Below are 13,452 nucleotides of genomic sequence, written 5' to 3'. Positions count from 1 at the left end.
CCGATCACTAACATAGCAACCATCCTATAACCAGGATAGTGATCTAACCGGTCTCTAACATAGCAACCATTCTAACTACCAAGATGTGAATCAATAAACATATCATGCAGAAAACCCGGATACAAATCCGATAAGGGCTGACATTGGTGCCTTCGACCCTGTTAGTATAGTGAGGACAACTCACATGGCACTGCAGAAGTCCCGTAGATGAAACTCCAGCTACTGGTTGACAAATTCCCGAACTGCCAACATCAAACAATACCCAATTAATAATTGGGTTCTAAACCCAAGGTCCAACTCACACCCTAAATGCCCAAAAGTCAAGTAATGGGGCCGAAGCCCAACATATGGCCCAATTTTTCAAATTGGGCCCAAACCTCTACATGGTCTTACCTTAAGGCCCATCTAATTATTCTAATCCAGACTCTTGGTATTCCCATGTCCCAATATCACATAATCATCAAGGTCCAATTATGGCCCACCTATGGCCTAGTTTTCCAAATTGGGCCCAAGTCCTTCACATGGGCCTTATCCTAAAGCAATCTACTTATTTTGGTCCATTTACTTGTTCTTGGATATGCCATCAATAGTCCAATCACCAAAGCCCAATAGGAAGGCCCAACTCAAGGCCCAAGTGAAAATAGGGTTTTCACATGAAATGACGATTAGGGTTAAGTGTTCCTACTTAACCCATTAAGGACTTAATCCACTAAGGACTTAATCCATTAAGTTTAATATTGCCTTAGGTTAATTTGCACATGATTATTAATTAATATTTTAAGTTTAATAAATAATTCCCGTGCGGTCCTGATAAATCCCAAAATTAGGGTTTCAAGGCATTAGGGTTTTCCAAACCCTAATTGGGGTTTCCAACCCAAATACTAGCCCATTAATCAAATGGTTTGACTTTTAGGTCAATTAGGGCTTTATTGGACCATTAGGGTTTCATTAGGCCCACTTTGTCCAAGCATCCCCAAACAAGTCAAAACGCAAACGAGGCACATCGCAACCCAACACGACGGTTGGTGGCGGCAGGAGGCGGTGGTGATGGTGCTCGACGACTCCCACAACCGGCATGAGTTGTGATGATGGTGCTCGACGACTCCCACAACGGTGGTGCAATGTGATTATGGAAGAGATGGTGGCGGTGGGTGGAGAAGGAGGATGGAGATGGCGGTTGGTGTTTAGAAGTTTAGGGTTAGCGTTATCGGGTGGTAACGTTTAAATACCCCATCCCTCTTAGACATTTGTCCATAATAACAAAATCAGCCCCTCCATCTTATTTTCTTTCAAATTTAATCCAAATGTTACCCTTTCTGCCCTGACTCTAGAAACTCATTTCAAATCAAATCCGCAATTTACCCAAAAGCCCCCCATTCTACAAAACCTTTCCAACATAGGTCCAAAATTTACCTTTCAGCCCCCAACTTCCAAAAATCTTTTCAATCTAAGCCTAACATTTACCAAACAACCCCTGTCTTCAAAAATCCTTCGCAAAATAAATCCTGAAATTACACTTTAACCCCCGGAGATTCAAATCTTATCATTTGGCTCCCCGAAACCAACACCCCGCTATAATAATATAATATAATAAAATTTACTTCTCAGGGTTCCGGGTTTATTATTTAAGCATTATATTTTAAATGGGATGTTACAGTCAAGTTCTCCAAATGTGAGTTATGGGTGAGCGAGGTGTAGTTCTTGGGGCATATAGTTAACCAGAAGGGTATATTGGTCGACCCAGCCAAGATCAAGGCAGTGATGCAATGGGAAATTCTGAGGATACCATCTGAGGTTCAAATTTTCCTTGAGTTAGCAGGTCATTACCGGAGGTTCATTCAGGATTTCTCCAAGATTTTTGTCCCTTTGACCTAATTAACGAAGAAGAATGCAAGTTTCTGGTGGGGGCCTGAGCAGCAAACAACATTTGAGACCTTAAGGTAGAGATTGTGTGATGCTCTGATTTTGTCCCCTCCTAAGGGTATAGATGACTTTGTGACTTCTTGCGATGCGTCAATTTTGGGTTTAGGTGTGTTGCTTATGCAGATGGGTAATTTGATTGCTTATGAATTGAGGCAATTGAAACCTCATGAGGCAAAATACCCTGCTTGTGATCTGGAGCTGTGGGCTGTGGTTTTCATCCTCAATATTTGGATACATTATTTGTGGGGTCAGGTGTACTATTTATATGGACCACAATAGCTTAATATATTTGATGGAACAGTCGAACCTGAGTATGAGACGGCGCATATGGTTATATGTGGTAACGGATTATGATTGTGAGATTTTATACCATCCTGGGAATGCCAATGTTTTGGGCGATGTCGTGAGTCATAAGGCAGCGAGTACGCCCATCAGGGATCTATGTTTGAGGATGGTTATTCTTTCACCATTGTTAGACTTGATCAAGAAAGCACATGTAGAGGGGTTAAAGATGGAAAATTCGAAGAAATAGATGATCAAGGACTAGATTTCGTTATTTTCAGAGTTAGTCGTGGTTTATTGACTTAATGTGGCGAGGTATGGGTTATGCTGGCCGGCGGGGGGTCATACAAACATTGTTTGGGGGAAGCTCACAAATCGAAGTTTTCGATCCATCCGAGAGTACATGTATAGGTATTTGAGATTGAGCTACTGATGGCCCTGAATGAAGAGGGGGATAGCATGGTACGTTGAGTGGTGCCTGACTTTTCGGAAAGTCATTAGAGACCCCATGGCAAGATGCAGCCATTACCCATTCCCATGTGGAAGTGGGAGGAGATCAATATGGGCTTTATCACAAAGTTGCCAGTGATGTCACATTGGGTTGACTCTATCTGGGTCGTTGTCTATAGGTTACCAAGGAGTCCTTGTTTCATCCCTATTTCTGAGAGCATTTCCACCGAGAAGTTGGTTGATTTCTACATCAGTGAGATAGTTTCTCGTCATGGGGTTCCAGTTTTAGTGGTCTCTAATCATAATGTTCATTTTACCTCCAGATTCTGGAGGAAGTTTCATGAGGAGTTGGATACTTAGCTGCACTTTAGCACCGTATACCACCCCAGACCAACGAACAGAGCAAGCGTACTATTCAGACAATCGAGGATATGCTCAGGACATATGTTCTAGATTTTGGCGGGAGTTGGGATACTTACCTTCCATTGGTCAAGTTCTCCTACAATAACAATTATCATGCCAATATTGATCGACCCCCCCCCCTCCCCTTCGAGATGTTGTACGGGAGGAGATTTCAGACCCCGGTTTTTTAGGGCAAGGTCGGACATCGAGTTATAGGGAGTACTAAGGTAGTGCTCAAGACTATTGAGTTCATATAGTAGGTGCACGATCGGTTGTATATCGTGTAGAGTCTCCAGAAGAGTTATGATGATCGGCGACGTTCGCACCTCGAGTTCCAGGTTAGAGATTTTGTGCTTCTAAAAGTGTCACCATGGAAGGGTGTCATCCGGTTCAGGAAGCAGGGAAACTTGGGCTCCAGATTCATTGTTCCTTTCAAGATCATTTCCCGAGTAGGAAAGGTTACATATCGTCTGGATCTGCCTGTCGAGCTTAGCTAGATCCATAACACTTTTCATGTCTCTCAGCTGTTGAAGTGTTTGGCTGATGATTTCATAGTGATGCCCTTATACGACATCCATGTTGATGAACACCTGAATTATGTAGAGAGACTAATTTTAATCCTAGACAGGAAGACGAAGACCTTGTCCAACAAGGTGGTGGGCTTGGTGAAGGTGCAATGGCAACACCGGAAGGGTTCAGAGTGGAGTTGGGAACCCGAGGAAGAGATGAGGGAGCATTACCCCGAGTTTTTTGCAGTGACAAACTTCAAGGATAGATTTTTATTCAAGTGGGGAGAGTTGTAACATATGGATCTTCGAGGTATGAAATTTTAAGTAAAATATGAGTTTTGTGTTGGCCATAACATAGTGAATGTATCACCACAATGTGTTATGGCCGCATGAGATACGTATCTCATTTAGGTGTTACGTCGTGACATATGGGCATGGGGAAACCCTGAGTTTTCTAAGTTTGAGCCTTATTTGATGGATGTGATGGCTAGGGTTTTCACACCCTCAGCCTCTATCACCTCCCTTTCACCCTCATAGAAGCCCTAACTTTCATCGTTGAAGATCTTGAGTTTTGTTGGTGTTTTTGGTGCCTTGAAGGATAAAGAAGCACACCTGGTGTATAGATCTACCTTGCAAACCTCACTATCATCTTCTATCTTATATTCTTGACCCTTATAAGTGTTCAGGATCCAAGCTTTATTGTTCGATGTCTCTAGATCTATGTTTTTGTCCTTTTTCTTCAAGGATGAGTTAGTTGGAATGGTGGTCCCTTGATGACCATAAGGTTCAGATCTGAAGTTTGCTTGTGTATTGACCCCCATGCATGAGATTCTTGGTGTTGTTTCTCCATTTTTGACCTATTTTGAACTTTAGACTTGCATTGGACATGCATAGTTGAAAAGCATCGATCTTTAGGTTGTATTGGACGATAGGAAGCCTTTTGGAAGGAATTAGAGGATGGATTAATGGATTGAGAGTTGAATCTATTGAGTTGAGAAAGCCCAGTTTTCACGACGTGGCAATCTGCTCGCTACGACGTGATGACTGGGGGTTTCCCAACTGTTTTAGATAGACTCAGGCACGACGTGGTGGCTTGACCATCATGATATGACGGTAGCTTGGACCGTGACCGGGATTTTGATTGGGATTGAGCTAGATCGTTTCCTACGACGTGACCTCAGGTTTGTCATGACATAAAATTCAGTTAATGTTGACTTTGATCATTAACTATTAATCTTGTTGACTTTTGGTCAAATTGCTAGTTCTAGAGTATAGACTGAGGTGTGACCTTGTGTGATTCGATAGGTGGGTTGTAGCACCTATTTCAAGACATTGAGTTGGGATGTGTCTGACTTCATCAGAGAGGTGAGTCTTCTTACTATACTATGTAGGATGCTAGTTGTCTTTGTGACTCTTGCATTATATGTTGACGATATCCGTTTGTTTGTTGGGGGGCTGTTTTATGTTGGGTTGGGCCCGTTTGTGTCATAAGTGGGGCCCGTTATGATGGGCAAGGCCTGATGTTATGTATGGTTAATGGTATTTTGGGGAACTCACTTATCTTTGTGATTACGGTTTTGTAATTTAAACATTTCAGGTACTTATGGTTTCAAATGGAATGACCCGGCTAAACTTCATTGCATCCCCCGACGACTTTTCCGCATTGATTATCATTATTTCACTCTGATGTTTGAGAGAAACATTTTACTATGATTGTTTTTGAACAAATGTTTGTATGGATTTTATGGGTTGAAAATGAAAAAATTTTATTAATAGTTTTTAGATGTTACAATCATTAGTGGGTTAAAATGGTTTTAAGTTTATTCACCATTTTAAAGTTTATGTTGTTGTTTCTACTGTTTTTAGAAAAAAAAAATTGAATAAAATCCAACGTATGTAATTATGGTGAAGGGTTATCATCAATCTCCTCAATAACCACTTTTATAGGAGACATCAAGTATGTATTCAAATTAGTTGACCCATGCTCCGAACAAACACAAATTTCCTTATTCTTTCCAAAATATGTTAACAAACTAATGACATATTGGTCACAGCCTAAAGGTAAGAGTCAACAGTCGTAGGAATACAGTAATGGTAGTAAATACATTTCGGTCCAGCATATCCTAACTCCTTAAAGATCACATCAATTTCATGCACTGAGAAATCCTCGATGTCAATAAAGTCAACATAGTTGACCTTACCAAGCACATATCTTCTACCAGGGGCTTTTGAGAACATCCCTCCATGTGAAATATGCATTGTGAAAATATGTGGCAAACCTTCTACATAATGGCAAATTAATACCTAATAAAGAAAAAGAACGATCATGAACGTAATTTTGAAAAAAAAAATCAATATGTATCATACACTTTGTCGACGTCGATGTGAGAATTTCTAAGACGTATACTCCATAACGTTGGACCCATTCTCAATCTTCTGACAAAATAACCCTAACGAAGTAGATAAAGAAGAAGGAAGGAAAATGAGGTTTTTTGGGATGCCTGAGTAGAGTACACCAAAACGTTCGTATAAGATAATGTTGAACTGAGGTAATTAAGAGGGTGATGACAAGGTAGAAGGCAAAAGTAAATTGGCAAAAATGCCCCTCATGTGAAGGGCACGTGATGGTGTTTGGCAGATCAAATAAACATTGTATGCCTTAGGGAGGGATGGTCAGTGCAGTTTTTTTAAAGCACAAGGATGGATCCTATCAAAATCTCAAAGGTTTGAGTTTGACCAAATCTACGAATTGAAACAAACTATAAGGACCATTTGTGTAATTTAGTCTTTATTTTATTTTATTTTTGAAGAACGTTAATATTGTCCAATGAACATCTAAAACGCGGAACTGTTTCTATTACATGCTTAAAAGTTAAAACCCTACAAAACCTTCTTGCTCCTCAGGAAATTTCCAATAACAATGGCCGGGTTCATTCGAACCTGTAGAAGGTCCCTTTTCTCGCTCTCTAGAGCCCTAATTCCTAACACCCACAACCGATTTCTTCTCCAAACCAACAAAACCATATCGAAATTTCCCCCAAATTTTGCTACGAATCCATTTTCCACTTCAACTCTCCAACAAAAATCACCATTTGAATCAAATCTTCTTAGCCTGCTTACAAACGAGATCGAATTCGAATCAGAATACGACCCTCCTCATCAGGTAAATTACATACACATCACATTATTGATCATTGTCTACTAAATGTTTCCGTTTTTTGGAACATTATAACCTAGATGAACAAGAAAATGTGAAATTCCTTGTGCTTACAAATCTGATCAATCTACAACTGTCACGGCATACAGTACAAGTTTTACAGTATAATGTACAAGTCCATTGATGCATCGTTTTTCAAGAACTCATACCTAGCTTTAAATTGCAAACTAACCATCAATATTGTGAAATTGCCAAAAAGCCGCTATATTTTGCAAGAATGAGCAATGCAAAATCAAATCCGTTGTTCTTTTTTCTTTCTCTAGAATCACTATCTTTTTTCCATTTTTGTTAGATGGTTTTTTTGCAACATTTCAATATGTTAGAATTTTTTTTTTTAAGTTTTATTATATATTCCATTAAACTTTGCTAAGTGAAATGGTAAAGTTGTATGAAAAGTGGAATGTTGATGCGACAATACATTAAACTTTATAGAGTTGAATGCATTGTGGATGCGCTTAAGACATAACAAGGGAAAGTGGGAAACCCTAATTTCTCTGACTTTCTGTATTAAGTCGTTCTTTCTGCATTAAGTAAAAAAAGAAAATTTCATATATAACTTACCATATAAAGTTATGCCCCCATTAAGTCCATTACACTGCTAAATACAGCCCGACAAAAAGTTCAACGCGTTTATGGTGGAAGATAGGCCCGGAGAGCAATTTGTTACTTTGAGAGGGCGATCTACACTTGATGAAAAAATAAAAATTGAAGCTACAATGTTTGATGGTTATGCTACAATGTCAAAAGGTGAAAATACTGAGCCCGATGCCCAACTTCACATTAGTTTGTTAGTTGATATATCAAAGGGTGAAGGAGGTGAGATGTTGGAATTCGTATGCTCTGCTTGGCCCAAAAAGTTGGAGATTCAAAGATTTTATGTGATGCGGGTTGATGGTGTGTTGACTCGGCCCTACACGGGTCGTGATTTTAGGTAACTATTAATAGCAATGTACTTTGACTTCCTTTTAATTGGGTATTAATAAAAGGTGGATGCTATAATAAACAAATTCATTTAAAGTACATTGATATTTAACATGGTATAAATATTTTCAAATCTTTTTCAGGGTTTTGGACAAAACGCTACAAAGTGCACTCATGGAGTTCTTGAATGCAAGAGGAGTAAACAACGATCTTGCTTTTTTCTTGCATCGTTATGTTTGGAATAAAGATAAACTTGAACATATTCAACGCTTGAAGCTTCTCAAATCTTATGTCCAAACATAAACTTTCCCCTTTTGTTTTAAAGCTCAGAAATCATATAATTATTGTTTTCATTATTTGGTGTGATAGATTAGCTCTCTTCAATGCGAGAAGTTCGGGCCATTTTTATCCTGTTCTTGTCATCTATTTGCATAAGCATGAATTTTTTTTTTGTTGTTCGAGGATTTTACTAATATACTTTTTTATTTAAATCCTAAATGTGGTGTAGTTTACATGGTGTTATATTGGACATAACAGAACAGGAAGTTTTTTTAACTGTGTTTGACGTGTATTGAACTGGTTTTATTTTTATATTTATTGTTATTGGATATTTGGACATATTTTTGGGAACTTTTTTATACAAAATTGGCACAATATTAGGGGCTTTATCCCCATTTTGTGTCATAGCTCTTTAGCAACTACACAGCCAAGAAATAAATAAGTCGCCATGAAGAATATTATTCAGCGATTAAAAGTCAAAAGGTCAAACATGTAAACAAGTTGAATATGCAACACTTTTTCACATAATGAAACAAAAATGTAACTAGAGTAATAAATGTCTTGAATTTCATGAGGAATCTTGTACTCCATTTCTATGTAATGGACAAACAATACATTTTTTTTTCTTTCCACTGTTCTACCAATAACTTAACTATTTTGTCAACCAATAAATCCAAATCAGAAATGTACAACATGAGGCAACCATGGAAAGGATAATAGTCTCCATTGATTTTCTCTTCTTTATTGTCGATATAATATTGTTTACCTATAAAACCACAAAACCATACAATTTAGGTTTTATATTCATGCAACCATTTAGAATAACTTTAAACGATTAATATACAAGTTATGGAATGGATTTTAAATAATAATAAAAAAAGTTCAAATACTCACTTACTGTTGGGAGGCGACTCTTGACATTGCCAATCTTAGAACCAATTCCCCCAAATGTTGATCTTTGAAACACAAGCGTTCCTAGGGTTTCTTGTGCTTGAGATATTACACCTTCCATCTACATTCACATTGTCCATGTAGATTATTAAAAAAAGTAAACCAAGCTCCTATTATGTGTTAAATATTGTTATATCATTGGTAAATATTGTAAGTATGTTGCTATTATGAGTAAAGAATTATATAATCATATTGGTTCATACTTCATACACACCTGTCGTGTATTTCTCATGAGAGTACCACGCTCCTTAAGGAAATATTGGTCTTGGGACCCACCATCATCTTCTGAGACTAATCTTGATTTCTCAAATTCTCTAAAATCTTCAAGCAGTGACGCGTGGTCTCTCTTTGCTTTTAGGCTAGACCGCAATTGACTGAACTCCTATAATCAAACGAGTATAGAAACACAGGTTAAATGCAAGAATAGCAACATACTTTCATTTATTTGGCTACTTTTGTGGTTTAATAATTATATTTTAGTTTCTTCAATGACCACCCATGTTTTGACAATTTTTCTATGTCAACCACTTTAACCTGCTATAACCTACTATAGCAAGTTAAAGTGGTTACAATAGAAATTTTTTGTCATCGTTTAGTGGCTTTAGTGGAAGATTTTGTGTCAAATTTTTCACTAAAGCCGCTGAATTTGACAAGAATTTCTATTGTAACCGCTTTAACCTGGTATAACAGGTCAAAGTGATCGACATAAAAATTTTGTCAAACTTGGGTGGCTTTCATTGCCGAATGTGAATTATAGTGGCTTTTATATATTTTGTCCTTATATAGCATCATACTTTTACTTCTTTCTATTACAACATTGCATTTCGATTGTCTCTTTCAAAAAAAAACATTGCATTTCGATTTTTTTTTCTTATTAAACCATTGGGTGGATTTAAAAAAAAAAAAAAAAAAAAAGAAAAGAAAAGAAAATATAATGTTGTAATATGAAGAAATAAACGTAATATGCTATAATATGAAAATCAATGAGCACAAAGTGAACTATTCTTTGTATTTTACTATAGAATTTTTACCTTAGTAAGATCATGATGAATTTCTTGATGACGTGTCAATGTATGAGAAAATATTTCTGGTCCTCCAGTTGAAAGCCAAGATTGCATTAATGAAATTACTTGTTGCAATTCTTTTAATAGTTGTTCTATTCTAGATCCAAGATTGTTCTCATTATTATGATCAACTTTTGTAGAAACTAATTTACGATACACGTGTATTTGATCATCCAATTGTGCTTCAAGCTTCCTTGCCTATACCAATATCACCAAATCAACAAGCATGTTAATCATAATTGAAATCATCTCATTTCTCAAGAAAATCTTTGCCCTAACATCAATTTAAATGTCAAAACTTTCGTATCAATTCGAACTAAAAGTGGAACCACATTTGCACACATCAATGCTCAAAATGAATTGATTTAGATCTACATTAGCAGCAGGACGTAAGAATGTTGAAATTAATAAAGAAAAACGAACCTGTTTTCGCAAGGAGTCCCAAGAGGTTTTCGAATCCATGGAAAGTAGAGAAGGGGGGAAACAGGGTTCCTCCCAATTGTACACGGATTTGTTAAGAGAAAGAAATTGTTTGGAAATATGATTGACCAACAGACGCACGCTTGAAAGAGGAGGAAATTCCTCCATTGAATCGAGTGAATCGCACGAAATCCTGCGAATTGGTATCTAGTTTTGGCGACCAAATCTAATTAGATCTCTTCCCTACATGCAACATGGTAGGAGCTACAAACCACATTTTGACTCTCTAGTTTGACTTTTTAATTGCTTGATTTTTTTGTCTCAATATTATATTAATAATAAATCTTTTATTCAAATGAACCGTTTTTTGGATTTTTTTTTTTGAAGTTTTATGTTTTTTTCAAAATTAGTTATTTAATGTAACAATGTTTTTTTTTTTTTTTTACTTTCCTAACAAATGAAATATTTCAGGTAATTAATAAGACTTTGAGGAGTAATGTCATATTTGTTGTGACGACCTAAGCTCCATTTAAACTTTATCATCCAAAAAAAATGCGTCGTCATGGCAATAGAAAAGTGATAAAGTGGAAAAAGTTGGATTTAATACTCTTTCTCTCTCTCTCTCTGAGGCCTGAGGGGACGTATATGTCAAGATGGTTACGTCTTTGTCACATTATTATTTTTTTAATTTTGACCTCCAATTAAATGACATTTCTAATTGTTAAGTTTTTTCAATAGTTTATTATGAATTTAACTTATTTATTCTCATCTATCTAAAAAGTTTAGTAAAACATCCAAATTTAATTAGTTATTTTTTTAAACATGTTATATGAACAAAATTAAATAAAGATTATCACTAGAGATTAATACGTAGATGTTTCATTAATTCAAAAAAATATGATAGAAATAATTAATTAGATACAGAAATGAAAAATGTATAAAACTAAAATATAATTAAGAGTAAAAATAAAACATGATAAAAAAATGTTAGATGTTTAAAGCATTATAATATATTCATCATACAATATATATTGAGGAATTAATATAAATACAAAAAAAGTTATACAATTTAATGGTATTAAATTGTGATAAGTGGTTAATCAAATAGTAAAAAACTATAAAAATAAGTCTCTGTTGAAGATGTTCTACGTGACGTGTCAAACGTAGTGTTAACATTTAAAATTTTATTATTTTTTCACTAATTATTTTGTATCATTTTAATATCCAAGATTAAAAATTAAATTTATAATGATTTTCCATCATTCTTTTTTATTTTTATAACTATTAAAGATCCTTTTTATTTATTAAAAAAATAAATTAAAAAAAGCTGACATTTATCTTTTTCAATTTTTTTAGTTCGTGACATTTTTATGTTTATAAAAAGAGATAAACAAATAAATAAAGTCTATTAAAAGAATAAAAAAAATTATATATGAAGATATACAAGGCATGACCATCAAACAACTTGTGTATTATGATATGTTTAAAATTAACAAATTATATGAGGGAGATTTATAAAATATTTCACAAAGATGAAGTTAAATTAGTTAATTTCATAAAAGGTTTTTATAAGAGGTCAATGATTAGAGATGATTTAAGTTTGTAGCATTTCGTTTAATAAAGTTGGTGAAAATATGATATGGCAAAGCAGAAAAGATATACACGAGGGTCGATGATCGAAGATGCTCTCCGGGGTATATAGGGTTGGGACCATACTAATAGGGCATAAGGAAGAGATAGTCACAATAATATAAATGGATGGATGTTTTAACAAAATGATATTTGTTTACTTTTATTAAAAATAAATAAATAATATGTTATGAATAGTTGTGAAACCAGTTGATGTTGCAAAAGGAATGTTGATCACAGAGTTCACAATTAGATTTCGCAGTAAGGTTTGCACAATTAGACTGAAAATGTAAAGAACTTTAGAACTCCTTCAATATCAGCAAAGTTGGTTATGGTTCCGAATATGACAAATGCATTTGTTTATTAACAACTAGGTGTGAGCCCCGTGTAATACACGGGTTGATTTAAAAAAATATTAAACATTAAAATATAAATAAAAAATATTTTTTAATGTAAAACTTTAAAATAAGAAAGAAAGAAACATATTTATTGCAATTTAATATCATATATATTATATTTAATACTTTACATATATAAGTTTATGATTTTAATTTAAAAATTGAAACAAACCAAAAATTGACAAGTGGATAATATTTATTTCAAAAATACCACAAAATGACAAGTGTCAAAACTCATGAGAGATTGACATGTGGCAAAAAAAACTTTCATTTATTAAGGAGGACTTGTTAACTATTTTGACACATGGCATTAGCATTTTTATCATGATGGAGAATTATCACCGACAAAATTGTTAGCTAAATTGAAGAAAAAAAATCAATAATATGGTGGTGAATATTTAAAATAAAAATAAATAAATAAAACATATTACGGTTAGTATAAGATGAGAACGATGTTTTTTGTAATTATCATGGTTTCTATTTTATTTTTTCTATTATCATTAATAAATTTGATTCATAATAACTAACAATTTTCGTACGTGTTTAATTTGATACACCTATGCTACTATGCTAGGTTATACCTTCAAATGTGAGTTTCCTAGTTAATATTTTCTAATCCAGTTTGTCTGTCTATATTTCGAATTTTTCTGGTTACTGTTGATTACATAAATTTTTGTAGCAATATTCTTTCAATGATACCAATATAATTTTTCAAAATTATTTTTTAGTTTCGGATTTGATTTGATTTTATAACAAATCATGTTATATTAATATTACTGATGTAAAATTTTGTTAAAAATTATTACGAATGATAAGGAAAAAAAAGGTTATATATAAAAGAAACAAATAATCAAATAATATACCATGACATCTTTTTTCTGGTCATTTTAGATATATAAATAGAACTTGCCAAACACTTGCAAACAACTTATCAACTTATTACATATAAACTAACTTATTACATAGAAACTGATTAACATTTTTATAAATAAAAAACACATAATAAG

General features: G+C 34.6%; 2 protein-coding genes across 3 annotated transcripts; one reads left to right on the top strand and one right to left on the bottom strand.

The window, feature by feature from the left end:
* The first annotated feature begins 6,404 nt into the window (after positions 1-6,404).
* LOC145052795 (uncharacterized protein At2g39795, mitochondrial-like) lies at positions 6,405-8,259 on the top strand. The gene is made up of 3 exons (XM_079000679.1): positions 6,405-6,729; positions 7,392-7,714; positions 7,848-8,259. Exons 1-3 carry the CDS (start codon positions 6,487-6,489, stop codon positions 8,005-8,007), a joined length of 726 nt encoding a protein of 241 aa, XP_078856805.1. The 5' UTR covers positions 6,405-6,486; the 3' UTR covers positions 8,008-8,259.
* A 249-nt stretch (positions 8,260-8,508) lies between these two features.
* On the bottom strand, positions 8,509-10,671 carry LOC145052794 (Golgi SNAP receptor complex member 1-1-like). 2 transcript variants are annotated; one of them, XM_079000677.1, is made up of 5 exons: positions 10,422-10,671; positions 9,966-10,196; positions 9,149-9,316; positions 8,878-8,995; positions 8,509-8,749 (listed from the first exon to the last, which is right to left on the bottom strand). In XM_079000677.1, exons 1-5 carry the CDS (start codon positions 10,584-10,586, stop codon positions 8,577-8,579), a joined length of 855 nt encoding a protein of 284 aa, XP_078856803.1. In that variant the 5' UTR covers positions 10,587-10,671; the 3' UTR covers positions 8,509-8,576. The 2 variants fall into 2 exon arrangements, with proteins under 2 accessions (XP_078856803.1, XP_078856804.1); XM_079000678.1 differs by having other exon boundaries at positions 8,882-8,995.
* Between the last annotated feature and the right edge of the window lie 2,781 nt (positions 10,672-13,452).

The sequence above is a fragment of the Lactuca serriola genome, chromosome 5, assembly GCF_051521515.1.
Source record: "Lactuca serriola cultivar US96UC23 chromosome 5, Lser_US96UC23_V15, whole genome shotgun sequence".
Lineage (NCBI taxonomy): Eukaryota > Viridiplantae > Streptophyta > Magnoliopsida > Asterales > Asteraceae > Lactuca > Lactuca serriola.
This window is presented reverse-complemented; position numbering and strand designations above follow the sequence as displayed.

Bases quoted from the DNA above. Each gene is read 5' to 3' on its own strand.
- LOC145052795 (XM_079000679.1), top strand. From the start codon at position 6,487: ATGGCCGGGTTCATTCGAACCTGTAGAAGGTCCCTTTTCTCGCTCTCT. The intron at 6,730-7,391 runs GTAAATTACATA...TGCTAAATACAG, and splicing joins AATACGACCCTCCTCATCAG to CCCGACAAAAAGTTCAACGC. The intron at 7,715-7,847 runs GTAACTATTAAT...AATCTTTTTCAG, and splicing joins TACACGGGTCGTGATTTTAG to GGTTTTGGACAAAACGCTAC.
- LOC145052794 (XM_079000677.1), bottom strand. From the start codon at position 10,586: ATGGAGGAATTTCCTCCTCTTTCAAGCGTGCGTCTGTTGGTCAATCAT. The intron at 9,317-9,965 runs GTAAAAATTCTA...GTTTGATTATAG, and splicing joins TTCATCATGATCTTACTAAG to GAGTTCAGTCAATTGCGGTC. The intron at 8,996-9,148 runs GTGTGTATGAAG...ATGTGAATGTAG, and splicing joins TCATGAGAAATACACGACAG to ATGGAAGGTGTAATATCTCA.